A 16,607-nucleotide genomic window follows, 5' to 3' on the forward strand; every position below is an offset into this window, starting at 1 on the left:
AGAGTATTATCCAGCTGTAGGAGTGATGTTTATTCCGTTTTTTTATGGTTTCTTGACTAAATTTGGGAGTGTGGACCTCTTCTTCTTTTCATGTTCTTCTTTTTCATCTTCTTCAGTTGGTGGGATATATGTACTAGTTATTTCTGGTTCTATGTGCCGCTTTTTAAGCACTTGAGGATTATTTTCTAAACCTAACCTTGACACGCTTTAATCTACTTGAGTTCGCTGCACAGAATATCTCCTTTTCAAGAATACTCGCCTGTTACATGACGGAATAAAGACTTAAAATATGGTACCTTACAAGAGTCATTGCAAATAATATGATAAACCGAAACAGTATTGTTAACCCGACAATTTCTACCAAGTCAAAGATCTCGGGGGTTTGGGTCAAGATAAAACGAGCGACAATCACAGTGAACCCCCTTGCTGAACCTCCAGTGCTGACTTCAACTGATGGTAAATGAAAAGCCCTCCAGGGCTGGAGACACTGAAATTTGATCCAGTACCTCAAGACTAAGTTACCTCACACTTCAAGGTACTGCCAACTACTGGAGATGGGGGCACTGCTGAAACGCAGGACTAAAGGTGGTTGGGACCTTGTCGACAGTCAGCCAGCTGCGGAGCCAGCATGTAGTCGGCTCCTTCAAGGTTGCTTTGGTTTCCCAGATTGCTCGAGTGCAACCTTCAGTGTTCGAGCAAGCCTGGATACAGGCTTGGGCATTGGCAGTATTCAGAATGCGAATATTCGCAGCGCCCTAATCATCCAATGGGCATAAATTAGCTTTACTTAAGGACAAACGGCGAGCAAAACAAAACAAGAAACCAAGAGAGGAAAGCAAGCTGCGCCCCTTGGCCAACGTCTCGAAGGATATGCGAGGCACACGCCCTGTCACCGAGATGTCTACAGTACGCAGCGGCAACTGTGACAATTACGAAATCGTATGCAAGAGATGAAGATCTCATCTCCACCTGTTCAGTTTAATGGTGGGGTTTCCCTCCCACCATTCGCTTACTAGGTACTACCTTTGTTTTTATCGACAAAAGGGGATCATAGCTAGTTTGATATATAGAGCGTAGGGCAATAAAGCTTTGAAATCTCGATGTATAAGTGATCGCCGAACTAGTAGTGTATAAACAGCCTAGGATACTCGTATACGAAGTGAGCAGGGATCGGCGATGAAATATAATCGTGCGCGAGTATTCTGCCTAAAGTGGAATATTTGGGTTCTATCCACTGAGGTTAGACGCTTCTCTTTTTTCTCAATAATATAGTGATATATATATTTCCCTACTCTGTTATGGTTCCAAGTATTCCAATGAATGTTGAATTAGTGAGTAGAAAAACAATCTTGCAGCGCAAATAGAGCTCTACATTATACATAATCCACCGAGACAATGACTTCAAATATATACGGTACAGAGGGAGGTGTAATGTAACCCCCACAAATCACATGCCTAACAGACTATGTATCAGATAGAAACTCAGTGGAACCACATAATCCTCCTAAATTTAAGCATGAATTAGAGTAATAGTCTAATAGATTAATTACCTGGCTATATCTACTGTATCATGTCTTGTTCTAGAACTACACCCCGTGGACTCATACTCAATCCACATGTATATGTATCCAGTCTTACCTACCTGGATATTACTGCTAACAGAAACAGAAAAGCAATGAAGAAATGCTTTCAATTCAATGATCTAAAAACACGACATGAACGGTATTAGAGAACTATATATTCGCTACCAGGAACACTCAAGAAGAAAAAGAAATAAATCCATCACATCGTATATTTTCCGCTGGAGTCAGAAATCGCTCGACCCGAAAATGAAACCGATGGCAATCGAAATCAAAAGAGAGAAAAGCACAGCAAAGACAAGCCAAAGAATGAAACCCGAAATCTCTCAAAGTCCAAGCCATTGCATCTCATATCTCCTTCCCCAAATCAGACAACACCCCTCTTCATAGAAATAGGAGCAGACCGCTTCTCAAAAGAACCCTGTACCTGACCCTCTCCCCACACAGCACTGCTAGCAGGGAAAATAGAACCAGCATCGGCATCAACATCACCGGCGTCAGCATCGAAATCCGCAGACGCGATGCGCGGCACGACAAGCTCGACGCCCTTGGACACGCTCGTACCCGCGAAATAGGGGTTATGTCTGGGTGGAAGGGGACGGTGCGACTCGTACATGTACATACTGCCGAGGGAATCTGAGGCCGTGCTGCTGTAGGAGGAGGAGACGGTTGAGGGGGTGTCTGTCAATGATGGGACGTGGCAGTGGCCATCGACAATGGGAGCACCGCCGACCAGGGCGGGGAGACTTGCAGCGCTGCGGTTGTTGGCAGGGCGGTTGGCAATGCCAGTGCCGGTTGCGGACGCAGACGCAGACTCGCCGTGGAATTGGGAGAGATACGACCAGGCCTCGGAGGAGGCGAGGGATGAGCTTGAGCGGAGTAATACTGGCTTCCACTCTGTTGGGTCGAGATCTGATTTGGCGGTGTGGGATGTGGTTGGTATCCTGATTGAGGGGATGCGGGTAGGAGTCATTTGGGGCACGATTGTGCGTGGAGAGAGAGGTGGTGAGGTTGGGGGTGTTGTGGTCATTTTTGAGGAGGTCGACATTGACATTGAGGGAAGGGATGCTGAGAGTGGTTTGCAGGAGTCTTTGCGGCGGCAGCTGGAAAGAGAGAAGTATAAGTATATATGCAACTTATTATATGTTTGTTTCACATGCAGGTCCCAAAATAGGTTGTAGATAAGGACGGGGCTGGGATAACCCTAAATATAGGAATAGGAGTGATTTTTCGCCACATACCTTTCGCTGCAGTACAATAGGGTGTTGTTTGGTACGGTAATTTGTCTTTCGCACATGGCGCTGGTCGCTGTTAGTTTATTTCTTCTTTATCTTTTATGCAAAGGTCGGTGTGTATATGTACACAAGGATGACGGCATGTGAGGGTCGTCCTTGGAGATAAGGGAACATGGACATCAACATACCAAAAGTTCAAGAAGCTGGCCATGTCTTCGTCATCGGTGGGCTTGCTCGTTCCCCTTCCGGAGCCTAGTTTGGCAATGGAGACGTTGGCACCAGATGTTCCTCGTCGATGCAAGACTGGACGAGATCTGGGCTTTGAGGCATGAGGAGAAGAAGGAGAACGGCGGTGGACAGGAGTTTGAGTCATAGCGGTGAGACTTTCTTTCAAATGCCTCACTATCTTATCATGCGAGACGGTGTGGATCACAATCTCGAAATGAACCCCTTAAGGGAGCACAGACTGAGGGATTTGTGTCTGCAAGTCTTGATTTTGGCCGGAATGGAAGCTTGGGGGAATACAAGGGGACTCCGAGGTATGTATGTTAAACGTGGCGAAGAATGACTATGATAAGGTCAGTTTAGCTAGAGTGAAGGGGGCCGGAGGGTTATCTTTGTGTTATGAGTGGGGGGAGATAAGGCCGGATCGGGAATCTGAACACTTGACATACCTGTCACTGTATGATGTAGTGATGTAGTCTATAGTATTGTGTTTAATTGTGTTTAGTGTGAACTAGGAAAAAGGGAAGAGGGGTCTATATATAAGAGGGAACTAGAACTGGAGAAAAGATATGGTGGGATGAGATGGAGAACGTGCTGTTGCGGTAGGATGAGACGATCAGATCTAGAACTTCCAACGAACCCGGGTACCCTGGAAGTCACTCTTGGTCCGATCACCCGCCCAAAGAGTACCTCGTGGGTACAAAGACCCAGTCCACGCAATGGTCCGTTCTATAATTATATTCCGGTTTGGGTGTTTCTTTATTCCTCTCTATTGTCTCTATTGTCCGCTTCGAGAATATCTGTATAATCTTTGGAGCCATATCATAAAATCCCGGACCCTATCCTCTGATCACCTGAAACGCACAGATTCTGCAACGTGCCCTCTCTGCCAGGTTTACCTGCAGATGAGGTGCAGTAGCGCAGGGAGCATATCTCCGGAGGGGGTCGGATCTGGCGTGATTGACCACCCAATATTATTCATTCGATCATATTCGATTCTATTACTGCAAACCCACAGAATAGAATAATATTCAAGGTTATTGCGGCAGACCATGGTTAACCTATAGTATAACCCTAATAAGTGACGCCATAACGCCGCGAGTCGAACGTGTAACCAGAGGCAAACTGGTGGATAAACATACATCATCGAGACAGAGATTTAATTAAAAAAATCAAAACACAATATCCACCTAGAGGGTTCCTGCAATCGATTTTAATAAAATAGAAAATAGACTATCATCGAATAAAGAATAGAGAAAGGAATAATTGCCGGCAAAGGCGACAATCACGAAAATGGATCGGCCACGCGTGGATAAGAGATTAAGTGCCACACACACCACACACCACACTGACACGTTGCGAGGTCAATCTGTTCTGGCCAAATGCTAATTGTCGATCTTCCGTGTTTCTGTTTCGGGTCTATGGGGAAAAAACCGGGGACTTGTTCGAGAATGTTGGCTATGTAGATGTACGTGGACACTCCCGTCTCCAGTCGGTGGGTTAGGGCTTCAGGATTACATAGTTCATTACATAAATGCAGAGTCTTCAGGTGCTTCTCAGGTTGCATTGTTTAGACGTCAGACGATAACTCTCTCTTTCAAACCTAACCTAAATGACTTACTGTATTCCTCATGTTCTTTGGATCACGGCCGAGTTTCACCCCTGGAATTGCCATATAGGCAGACATTATAGGTATGGGTCGGGTCGATGACATCTGTCAACACATCATACACACACAAATCCCGTGCTAAAAAAAAAGTCTATGATCCGAAGTGGAGCAAGAATGATGTTGACGTTTTGAATGTCTTTGTCTTATTCTGGTCTCGATCCTGAGTGGGTATCTAGTAAATCATACAATAATGGACTATTTGTCCACGTCCATTGGCTCAGGCGCTGGAGCCTGGGCTGTGGGGGTTGAAGGGAGATCGCCATTCGCGGCAGCGGGCTTGGTTGGAATCGACTTGGCCTGGCCCTCTCCCTCCAGGGCGGGCGTTTTAACGGTGCCTGGGCCTGGAACTGGAACGGAGACTGGGCCTGGTTTGCCGGAAAATCGCTCGGGCACGCCGCGCGCGGCACCGTCGGCTGGGCCTACGAAACAGCCTAGCATCGAGCTCCAGATGCACCCTTCGGATAAGAGGCGGCGGATTTGACCATAGGCGTAGGAGTTGGCGTATGGGAGGCCTGTTTCGGAGTCGCGGTATCGTGATGGCATGGAGGTGATGACGCACAGAGATGACGAGATTTCTGTCGAGGTTAGCCCTATGGTTCCAAGTGTTATGTGATGTGTAGTATGTGGTGCAACGTACTTGTCAAACGGGGTTGCTTTTTGGAGTTAAAGTACATGCTATATTTGCGACTGTGAGCGGTCGCATGGTCGAAGTTCTCGAGGATGGTCAATGTGCGTCCGGTGTGTTCGATTACTGGAGGGGATGGTTGGATCGCTGGCTGTACTGGTCCCATCCCATTTGGGGGTTGTATTCCGGAATGCCATGTTTGTTGGTTTTGGGTTTGGAGGAAGGCGTTCTCGGGCACCGTGGCTGAACTAACTGCTGCAGTTGCCGAGATGTGAGGGGCCAGTGCAACTCCTGAGCCGACGTGAGTGGCAGGTTTCACAGGCTGTGAGGCGCCCGCCGGTGGTTGTCCTTCAGGAGTCGGCCCGGGTGCATCTGCTTTGGGTTCCTGTGCCGAAACTGGTTGGGCACCTGCAGTATCGGAAGGCGTTAAGTTTGCTTTGACCGGGTCTTGCGCTTGGTTATCCTTGGGAACATCTGCAAGCGCTGGAGGTTGGTCAACATCCATAGCATCGTCATTCTTGGCAGAGGTTGGCTCCCCCATTGTTTGAGCAGAGCCATTGTTTTGAGATCCCGATAAACGTTGAGATGCTGGGATTTCCACAGCAAAGAGTCTCTCCTCTGACTGTTTCGCGGATTCTGGCGCTTTTTCATTCTTCTCTGAAGGCTCCGTTGCATTTGCCTCCTTTTCTGGAGTTTGCTTTTCCACTGCGATGCTCTTGTCATTATCGGAAGGTATGGCTGCACTCGTCTGCGTCTCTAACGATGTATCAACATTGCCAGTCGTCCCAGCAGACGCGACAGGTGATTCTTTGTTTTCAGGAGTCGGGGTTGCGATGGTTTCTGGCGGCTTGTCCCAAGCCGGCCTTTGTTCCGTAGGAGTCCGGATGGGTTGAGCTGGTGTTCCCGGTGTAACAGGTGTAACAGTACTTGCAATGGGAAGGTTGGGGTTTGGTAGTGGTTGTGTTGGAGCCGCGAAAGGTGCAGGCCCGAAGACAGGAATAGACTGCAAGGCCAACTGATCCGCCGCCGCCTTTTCTCTGTCCTCCTTCTCCTTCTTTTTCTTCTTGGCCTCTTCTTTGTCTGGCTTCGGTTTAATATCAATCTTGCCGACCCGCGTGAGACGCCCATTGGTCCATGTAGCCATACCACTCCAGTAGGATATAACCGGACCATCCAGACGGCGGTTTTGGAGTGCCTCGATCCTCGCTCGTCTTTCATCCGCCTTTCTTCGTTCTGTCTGCTCCCAGCGGTTCAAACTCTTGCTGTTGAGCCGTTCCACTCTGGCGGCCTCCGCCAGGTGATCCTCCTGTGTCATCTTCTTCGGTTTCAGATGGGCCTTGCGCTTCTCAGCTTCCCTCATGGTAGCGATAATGCGCACCCGCTTCTCCTGGCTGTCCTTGAGACGCGCGTGCGTCATTTCCTTGTTCACCATCGTCTGACGACGCGAAGACTGCCGTGTAGGCCCGTCCTCCACTGTGGGAATCCATGAGATACGCTCCGACTTTTTCTTTGGACGAGGAGGGGCGGCGGGCACGGCGTTGACGGCGGTCGGATCAATCTTGACTCGCTTGCGTAGGGTCTGGAACCGGAGGTCATTCTGCAGTTTTCTTTTCTTGCGCTCTTCTTTTTGTAGTTGCTGTTCGCCCTCGTAGTCGTTCGTCGCGTTGGGTCCTTGGTCGTCATCGTCGTCCGACGATTCAAGTCCTTCGTCTTCCTCTACTTCAGGATCTACCTCGTCCGCGAATTCGTTGTCGTCTTCGACTTCCTCAAATAGTAGTGCCAGGTCGTCGTCTGCGGCGGCTTCAAGGAGAGCGGACATGTGTAGTCCCGCTGTGCTTCGTTTCGCTCGCCCTCTGACTAGGGACTCCACGGATACCTCCTCCTCGGAGGACTGCATCCCAGACGATGGGTCCTCTTCCATCATGTCGGTCATATTGCTGATGCCGGTAGCGCACAGTTTAGGATGGCTGTTTAAACATCGGACGCGGGAGGGGACGCGCACGCGATAGACTGTGCCCGGATGGGAATGTAAATTTGTATATTGTCGTTGGTGATCGTGGTTTGAAGCTACACAATAGTGAACGAGAGATGGAAAGTAGCCGTTGCGGCAAGTCAAGGAGCTTGAACGCGAAAGCGAAGTTGCGGCCTCAGGCACCACAATCCTAGCCAATGACCAGAACTAACGTGTCTCTAAGATCTCTAAGTTGACCTTAGAACGATCTCAACTACACTACATCCCTCTGCTCAGGCTTATATAGCACTTAGTGACTTTCGATTTCTCATGACTACTCTCCATTGCTCCCATCGACTACTAATGGTTTCTACTAGGTTCCACAGCTCCTACCGCGCGAACCTCTCGGTTCATCCGCTCGTGCCGATGCCTGGTAACTTGGCAGGGCTGATGACAACTGCAAATCTCAAGATTGGCAATGATATGTCCAAACGACGTCGTCTAGTTACAGTATACCTTGAGAAACGAACAGGCGATGAGAACTGGAAGGATATGTACCCATCCCTTGCGCGGACCATCACCGTCTCCCGGCGTGGTTTCAAACCCTCTCCTTGCGTGGATTGCATCATATCGTATACCCCGGGTTGACATCTCTGCCTTCAAGTTATGTGTAGAGTCGAGACATGACGCATTGGAATGCGGGGCTTTGTGTTTCCACTCTCTCGCTTCTCCCAGATTCTTTCGGAACAAAAAGCTTGAATTGAGTCTGATAGAATGGGGTTATAGACACTTGGGAACTGGTCGGACTGTCTGGACTGAATATCTTCTTCTAGATGGAGTGTTTCAGAGGCTGTTGCCTGGTTCAGGTCTCGGAACTCCATGGTATGGGGCTGTGCCTCCAACTGCCAATGTCTCTGTCGGATCCCGATATATAGCATGGAATATAGAGGTCAATGAATGGCCTATGAAGAGTAGGCAGATAGACATAGAGCAAAGAGCCATGAGATGCCCCTAGAAATATACAGACTACAAACCCCCAAACAAGCAATAATCAGTAAATCAACAATTGGATTGTGGATGAAGCTGAAGAGGGCCACTCCACCAACCACATCTTCCTCGGGCATCCGGCCTCCTCTCTTCTCTTCTCCTTCTCTCCTTCATCCTCCCTTGACTTTCTTCACGTCTCTTTCTTTTTTGTTTTGCATTCTAACGAATTCAACTGTTGGTCTTTTCCTTTCTCTCCGCTCTCCGCTCCGCCTCAACTAATTCCATCCAGCCATCCCTTTCGGATCATCCTCTTCCATCTTTCTTTTGGCTTTGTGCCTGCATTTCCGTTTTTGAGCCTTTGACCACTTGCGCCATAGAAGGTGTCCTTTTCTTGGCTTAACTCGATCGCTTTGGGACACCTGCAGATTGTCATACACGCACAGTCAAACGGTGAGATTATCATCCAGGACCCTGGATACTGCTGTTTTTGTCAAGGATTCAATATCGGTATGAGATTCCCCCACATTCTTCCATCTCTCGACATGTCTCTGGCGTGGTGGAAGTGCTTCGTCAACCCCTCCCATCCGCCCCAAACGTTGCCAAACACCGCTCTTGGAAACGTCAACTAACACCGACTTCTATCTTCAGATTCTCCTCAATCCTTCAACGCGCCATTCCTCCGAAAGTATCCGATCACTCGAGCCCTTCTATGCTGGTGCCACACACTTGAACAGGCAAATCTACCACGTACCTTGCTGGTCCATTCTTGGCACTCGCACGGTCTTAGATTCGGAAAGAATTGGGCACTGCCCAACTGAAGGCAGAAGGATCATCCATAATGTTACCTGTGTCGCGATCTGAACAAATGAGTTTCAACTACATCCCAACCACCCAGCCCATGTCGGGTACCTCGACGGGGCGCAGCTCCCCGAGTGATCTGTCTGGCTCCGGCTCTGGAGGCGGAAGAACGCCATTCGGACCTGCTCCGGGATCGATTGGTAGTTCGAGGCCAGGGGCTGGATCCCCTTCACACGACTTGGGAGCGCGTTTGTACTCAAAGCGGTAGGTTGATTCCGGTGGATATGAACGGGACTTGACTGACTCTCCGACAGAGCTCGCGAAATTCAAGCACAAGAGGGTGTTTCTCCCAGCATTTGGGGACCTCCCACCAGCGGCCATTCAACCCCGCTTCGCGAGAATATTCCCGAATCGCCCAGCCAGGATAGCTTCCCCGATCTGATGCCTACTACCAGTAGCTCAATGAACAGCCCCGGACGCCGCGCCCGTGCTGGAACTGTGCCTTCTCGTTTCCCTCCAATGGGCACTCTCAACGAAATGGATCTCCAGCAGCCTTTGCTCTCGCAGACTTCACGACCAACACCCTCGACTAGTCCTTTCAGACCACCTGTCTCGGGAATGGATACTGGCACCAAGGTTGCGAGCACTGCTGCTGGCCGTGACCCAGCCATGTTATCACGCCTTCGAGCTGGCTCGATGCCGCAGAGGAGCAGTCTTTTGGGAGGCGGCGGTCCTTTCGGCCCATCCCTGTTTTCAACAAACTGGTCGACGGGACGTGAGAGAGCTACCACTTTGACTAGTATTCGATCTTCGGAGGGGCCAACTTCGCCCAGTCATTCTTCATTCTCCAGGGACGGACTCGCGGACACTGATGTTAAGACGCTGGATTACCTTGGACTTGCCGAGACTCCTCAGCAGGCGAGAGCCTCTCTTGCGCGCCCCTCGATGGAATCTTTGATGCAGCAGCAGCAACAGCAAGCTTCTGCGCTTCCGCCACTCCTGGCTGAGTTGGCAATGATGAAAAACAACAATCGGTTCCGGTCTTACTCTGTCAACGCCAAGGAGAAATACGCCGATGACGAGGATCTCGAATATGAAAACCGTTACTCTCAACTACCCTCCGGTACTCTGACCCCATCCGCTGCTGCAACCGCCGCTCAACTTGCTGCCACCCAGGCCCAGATTCACCAGCACAATCTTGCCGTTCAGGCATTTGCCAACCATGCATCTGTGAGCAGACCTCGTGCTCGGACTGCTGGTATCTTGGAGGCTCCTTCCCAGCGAAACAACATCCGCAATTATCTCGCCACTCCCTCCCGCCTCGACAACAGCTTCAGTGCTGCTGATCTGGGTATCCCCGAGAATGGCGAATACGATGACCTGTCCGAGGCTGTTCAATTGATGGGACTCGGCGGTTCAGCTCATCCCATGGGTGTACGACAGGGCGAGATCGCGGATGAGAACAACCAGGATGGTCCCACTCGGGCTCTGTGGATTGGCAGTATTCCCGTTTCTACGACTGTCACGTCTCTGGAAGCGATCTTTGGACTTTACGGCAAGATTGAGTCGACTCGTGTTCTCACGCACAAGAACTGTGGATTTGTCAACTTTGATCGTCTCGATAGCGCGGTCCAAGCTAAGTCACTGCTCAATGGCAAGGAAATTTTCCCAGGTGCTGGACCCGTTAGAATTGGGTACGCCAAGGTTCCTGGTGCTTCGGCAACCGGTACCCCTGGTGCGAATGGCATCCAGTCTTCCCCGACTCCTGACCCTAACTTCCGTTCACACCTCGCATCTGCAGATGGAACGGATCGTGCAGACAACGTCAACAGTGTCCCTCAAATCCCAGCTTTGGCTGATCTCCTTCCCGAGATGGTGCAAATCGTGCAAGAATTTGGTGCTGGTGAAGAAGATTCTGCGAATATCACGGCCAGCATTCAGACTTCTATCGCCTTCCAAGACTTCGAAGATGAGATTCCCTCAATTCCAGAGCCCAGCCAGTCCCGGATGTTTGATGCACCTCGTCTTCGTGACATTCGGAAGCGAATTGATAATGGTGCTTGCTCGATTCAAGAGATTGAAGAGACTGCTGAAGCTATGCTTCCTGAGATTGCCGAGCTTGCTTCTGATTACCTTGGCAACACTGTTGTGCAGAAGTTGTTTGAATTCTGCTCGGAGATTACCAAGGAGCAGATGTTGAGTCACATTGCGCCTCATCTTGCTGAGATTGGTATTCACAAGAACGGTACATGGGCTGCGCAGAAGATTATCGATGTTGCAAAGACCCCTGCGCAGATGCAGTTGATCGTTGATGCCCTCCGTCCCTACACTGTTCCCCTCTTCTTGGACCAGTACGGAAACTACGTTTTGCAATGCTGCCTCCGATTTGGCAACCCCTTCAACAACTTCATCTTTGAATCTATGCTGAGCCGGCTATGGGAAGTTGCTCAAGGCCGATTTGGTGCCCGTGCCATGCGGGCTTGTCTGGAAAGCCACCACGCTACCAAGGACCAGCAGCGCATGCTTGCAGCTGCTATCGCTCTTCACAGCGTACAGCTGGCTACCAATGCCAACGGAGCTCTTCTCCTCACCTGGTTCCTCGATACGTGCACATTCCCCCGCCGCCGAACTGTTTTGGCTCCGAGACTTGTGCCCCACCTTGTTCACCTCTGCACTCACAAGGTTGCCTATTTGACCGTTCTCAAGGTGATCAACCAACGCAATGAGCCAGAGGCCCGTGACATTGTTCTGAAAGCCCTTTTCTTCAGCCCCGGCGACGAAGTTTTGGAAAAGATCCTGAGCGACCAGACCTCTGGTGCAACTCTGATCTTCAAGGTCCTGACTACTCCATTCTTCGATGAGTCTATGCGATCCGAGGTGGTCAAAAACGTGTCCAAGGTTCTCACAAAGCTCAAGGCTTCTCCGAGCCAAGGCTACAAGCGTCTTATGGACGAGGTGGGTCTCTCCTCGCGGGGCAGCGGCCGTGAACACCACCATGGACGGGAGCACGGAGCCGGCCATGGCACTCCCGAGAAGTCGCAACGTCAATCCTCCCGACAGGGAAGCACAGCCGGCTACCCGGCCCAACCTTCGATGGATCGCCAGTATAATGGACAGTTTAATCCCAACATCGACTCCCGTCCCATGACTGCCGACCAGGCCAACCCTCCCATGGACCCCTACGCAAGCAACGGACTCAACGGCCACCTGAGCGGTTTCCCCCACCCCAATCAAGACCCCGTGAACCACCAGTATCAGCAGCTGCAATACCAAGCCTACATCAACGCCCAGGCCCAAGCCCGTGGCCTTCCTCCCACCTACGCTGGCACTCCAGGCGGCAACTATGGATACCCCGGCTCGCCGGCCATGGACAACCTACGATCCCTGTCACAGCAGGCCGTCCCACTGTCCGCCTCCGGCCAGATGCTCAGCCAGCCGAATTACCAGCAGTTCAGCCCCGGTCCAAACCCTCCCCAGATGTATGCGCAGTTCCCCCCACAATACTATGCCCAGGCCCAACCCGTGCAGAGCCAGCCAAGCGGAGGCCGACGTGGACGGGTGAGTTCTTTCTCGGATCGTCCGTGATCTCGTATCTCGGGGAACCGCCTACTAACATCCATCTGCCTGCCGCTAGCGTTGATCTTTGATTCAATAATTCGGTTCTGGTATGCTGTTTAATCAATCTTCCATCTACATGTACAAATTTTCTTGATCATCTTTTTTCTCTTTTTTTATCATCTTTCTCATTTACAGTCTCATTTCTATCAAGTTTCGATCAGAGACAATACGCTTTTTCTTCTTCTTATTTTTTTTTTTTTTTGTTTTGTCTATCTAGCTATCTCTTTGTTCGTTGTGGATTCACGCTTCTTCCCTTTTCTCTGCCGCCTGAACGGACGCTGGTTCGCCGCCAGGGGAATATGAGATAGGAGCAAGAACGAGAAGAGGACTTGGATTCGGGGGTCTTGGGCATTCACGGGGATTTTTGGTGGTAAAAAAAGTCTTATTGATTGGGAGACCCTGTTTTTTGTATCTTTTCAGCGTTTTTTTGGATGACCATGTATCTTTGTGATCTAACGATGGGCCTCTTTTCTTTCGATCTGTTGTTGCAAGATCTAGGTGTTGGCTGAAGATTAGCAATCCATTTTATGCATGCTTTTCTTTCTTGGTAGATGTAGAATTCTGTGATTGAATCGTAGATTGGCACTGGCAAGTGATTGTAGCCCGAGGACCCGCTTGATATTACATCCAAAATTATTGTCATGATAGTATCGCCACTCGATCAACTGAACAAAGAGTCTCACTTTTCTATTTTAGAGTACAACTACGTTTTGCACTATACTGACACAGTTTTCAACACAAACCACTGAAAGATGTAATTTCCTGCACTCGTTTCCTCATTCATCTAGTCAGCAAATCGTAACCCCAACTCGATTGGAGCATTAACAATTTATTACGACATAAAGACGCATGAATCATCTGATTCTCCTAAGAAAGGCAAAAGAGAGAGAAAAAGAAAAAGAGCATTATCCTGTCTGTTAATCTAGATCCTGTCGGTCGATCACCCGATCAGCCTTCTACATCCAAATTGGATGGAAAGAGAATAGCTCCTTATCGAACCATAACTATGATTGGGCAAATTTTAGAGCCTTGGGTTGAATCCACATTGCTGTTTGCCACTCTGGCCCGTCGGTTTCGTGACGATTCGCCTTTACTGGCTGCGCGGGAGAACCTGGTTGCCGCGGCACTCTATAAAGGACCTTGGGATATTCAGCCGAAACGTACATCAGATCTCAACAATCTTCTCACAAAATTCTATCTTTCCGATGTTGTCTTCCTAAACTCTCGCGGCTACCAGCAGACAAAGATGGATGGTAACCAAGTTGAAGACACTTGGTAGCTTTTTGGACCAGCTTTTGGACCTATAAGTTTACTCACGCTCAATCTTAACCGCTCTCAATATCGACCACTGTCGACTTACATGCCCTCAGCCTGTTGGCTGCTCGCATTCGTTCAATAGACGTCCACGAAACAGCCTCAAACCCTCCTATGGCTTATCCAGGTAGGGTGGTGGCAGAACGGGAGGGTCTGACCCGTGACAGTGAGTGCTTCCATCCATGTAAAAGGCTTTCATCTAGGTTGCTGGCGATCTAGTGGTACACCCCGACGTGGAACTGGCGGCGACGCCCTAAACGAATTTTATGAAGATACGATATGACATGCAATATGATCCTCGCGATTTTCGTCGCCTCAGACGCGAGGTATTGATGACCGAATAACTGTGCCATGTATGCTAGGATGATAGCTATAGTGATGCCTAAGCACCTTTTGCCATTTTTAATCGCGTGACTCTCGATTGGATACATTGACAGCCGCGGTTCGCGCCGTCTCGGCTTTTTGCCTGTTACAATACACGCTTCCCTATCGTTGGTAGGCGGGTATTAAACAGACGGAAATTACTATTGGTGCATGGCGGAATACTTACTTTGGCTGTCTCCGATCTGATCTGGTGGTGTTATTGCTTGACTCGGTCGATGTCCTCCTCGCAGCTAGGGCCAGAATAATAACCCGACTAACCATAGGCCAAGGTCGACCCTTATAAGCAGTTTTCTTTCTCAGTTAAGGCTGTTAAGGTTCTCTCCTAACTATACCACCTACTCGATTTGATCATTTTGTTTATTTAGAATCATATTTCCCGTGGTAGGCCTTTCTCTACGTGGAATCTTCGCTAGGGGACCTTACGGGAAAGTCATTTTGATAGCGACATCTAATAGCTTTGCCGACCACGAGGCCCACTATCAAGCCTCTAAGCACAGTTCAGAAATTACTACCAAGCCTTTCAAGCTTTTTCTAAGATTATCTAGCTAAGGTACCGATTTTCGTAGGCATGGTTGCTAGCCGGCTTAGTATGGTAGTGGTTTATCCGGGTGCGGCTGGAAGATAGGAGGATGTGCTTCGTGATATTGGCGACTACATTGAAAATCTAAATGACAGAAAGGAGCCATTTTCTCACCGGGTCAACTTCTATTTATTAAGCCATTATGAATACGCGTGCAGGATCTGCTGCGACTAGAGAAGGGTCCCCAAAACTGGCTCGGCTGAAAAACCGGCATCTCAAGGTCCTCAGGGCGACGGCAAACCCGAACAGACCTCGCCCATCTAGCAGGTTTATAAAACGGACATGAAAATCCTATTCCTGGTAGCTTGCCCTTCACAGTAATTGCTCAATTTCCTTTGGTCTTTCGGTTTCTGGCTTGTGCCTGTTCCTGGCTCTCAGCCTCACGCCAGATTTCATATCACATTAGGGCTCCATCAGTATCTGGACAAGGTCAAGAATAAGTTCACTCGTTACAACCATCACCATGTCCGACTTTGACCCGCACAATGTCGACCTCGACACTGTCGACGCCGCTCAGATCACCTGCTACCTCAACAGCGAAGGAAACGAGTACGACGGCCGCCTAGGCGCACGCATCTCGGCCATCTTCGTCATTCTCATCGTCTCCTCCGCCGCAACATTCTTCCCCGTTCTCGCCAAACGTCTCCCCCGTCTACGCATCCCACTCTACGTCTATCTATTTGCCAAATATTTTGGCTCCGGTGTCATTATTGCCACAGCCTTTATCCACCTCCTAGACCCGGCTTATGATGAAATCGGCCCTGCCTCCTGCGTCGGCATGACAGGCCACTGGGCCGATTACTCCTGGTGCCCCACCATCGTTCTCACCTCGCTAATGATGGTCTTCCTCCTCGACTTCGGCGCAGAGCGTTACGTCGAGAAGAAATACGGTCTATGCCGTGACGACCCCGAGCCGCTCATGGCCCAGGGCGTCGAAGTAATCCAGCACCAGCTTGGTCTGCGCCGGTCAAACTCAAACTCGCACTCACACTCACACTCTTCGTCAGCACTGGACTCAAAGGACAAGCAGGCTAAAGAAGTCGAAGCCCAGTCTTTAGAGGAAGGCGCACTCGACCGTTCATTCCGCCAACAAATCTCCGCCTTCCTCATCCTCGAGTTCGGCATAGTCTTCCACTCTGTCATCATCGGATTGAATCTCGGCGTGACTGGCAACGAATTCCCAGCGCTATACCCCGTCCTCGTCTTCCACCAATCCTTCGAGGGTCTCGGTATCGGCGCACGAATGTGTTCCATCCCATTCAGGAAGGAGAGTTGGCTACCTTGGGCGCTGTGTGCGGCGTACGGATTGACGACCCCTATTTCTATTGCAATTGGTCTTGGTGTGCGGACGACGTATAACCCGGGCTCGTTTACGGCGAATGTGGTCTCGGGTGTTTTGGATGCGGTTTCTGCAGGGATTCTGATCTATACCGGTCTTGTGGAGTTGTTGGCGAGGGATTTCTTGTTTGATCCGCATCGGACACGGGATGATAAGAGGTTGACCTTTATGGTTGTTTCGTTGTTGCTGGGTGCTGGTATTATGGCTCTGTTAGGGAAGTGGGCGTGATTTGCTCACTTGGTCTTGTCTGTTACTTCTTTTTCCGAGGAGACGTGTGAGATAAATTTTTTCGAGCGGTGATT

General features: G+C 49.9%; 5 protein-coding genes across 5 annotated transcripts; 3 read left to right on the forward strand and 2 right to left on the reverse strand.

Moving 5' to 3' along the window:
* Window positions 1-1,947: 1,947 nt before the first annotated feature.
* On the reverse strand, window positions 1,948-3,188 carry PENARI_c028G02896 (uncharacterized protein; the record flags this gene model as incomplete). The annotated part of the gene is made up of 3 exons (XM_022636178.1): window positions 1,948-2,683; window positions 2,822-2,881; window positions 3,004-3,188. The coding sequence occupies 3 exons, from the start codon at window positions 3,186-3,188 to the stop codon at window positions 1,948-1,950; spliced, it is 981 nt and encodes a 326-aa protein (XP_022483994.1).
* Window positions 3,189-4,904: 1,716 nt separating this feature from the next.
* On the reverse strand, window positions 4,905-7,267 carry PENARI_c028G07102 (putative signal transducer; the record flags this gene model as incomplete). The annotated part of the gene is made up of 2 exons (XM_022636209.1): window positions 4,905-5,284; window positions 5,347-7,267. 2 exons carry the CDS (start codon window positions 7,265-7,267, stop codon window positions 4,905-4,907), a joined length of 2,301 nt encoding a protein of 766 aa, XP_022483938.1.
* A 1,843-nt stretch (window positions 7,268-9,110) lies between these two features.
* On the forward strand, window positions 9,111-12,710 carry PENARI_c028G07716 (putative RNA binding protein Jsn1; the record flags this gene model as incomplete). Its single annotated transcript, XM_022636215.1, has 3 exons — window positions 9,111-9,334; window positions 9,385-12,628; window positions 12,705-12,710. 3 exons carry the CDS (start codon window positions 9,111-9,113, stop codon window positions 12,708-12,710), a joined length of 3,474 nt encoding a protein of 1,157 aa, XP_022483955.1.
* A 984-nt stretch (window positions 12,711-13,694) lies between these two features.
* On the forward strand, window positions 13,695-14,259 carry PENARI_c028G10319 (uncharacterized protein; the record flags this gene model as incomplete). The annotated part of the gene is made up of 3 exons (XM_022636238.1): window positions 13,695-13,963; window positions 14,059-14,168; window positions 14,222-14,259. 3 exons carry the CDS (start codon window positions 13,695-13,697, stop codon window positions 14,257-14,259), a joined length of 417 nt encoding a protein of 138 aa, XP_022483977.1.
* A 1,170-nt stretch (window positions 14,260-15,429) lies between these two features.
* On the forward strand, window positions 15,430-16,533 carry PENARI_c028G05129 (uncharacterized protein; the record flags this gene model as incomplete). The annotated part of the gene is made up of 1 exon (XM_022636196.1): window positions 15,430-16,533. One exon carries the CDS (start codon window positions 15,430-15,432, stop codon window positions 16,531-16,533), a length of 1,104 nt encoding a protein of 367 aa, XP_022483923.1.
* Window positions 16,534-16,607: the final 74 nt, after the last annotated feature.

The sequence above is a fragment of the Penicillium arizonense genome (genome assembly GCF_001773325.1).
Source record: "Penicillium arizonense strain CBS 141311 chromosome Unknown PENARI_contig028, whole genome shotgun sequence".
Classification (NCBI taxonomy): Eukaryota; Fungi; Ascomycota; class Eurotiomycetes; order Eurotiales; family Aspergillaceae; genus Penicillium; species Penicillium arizonense.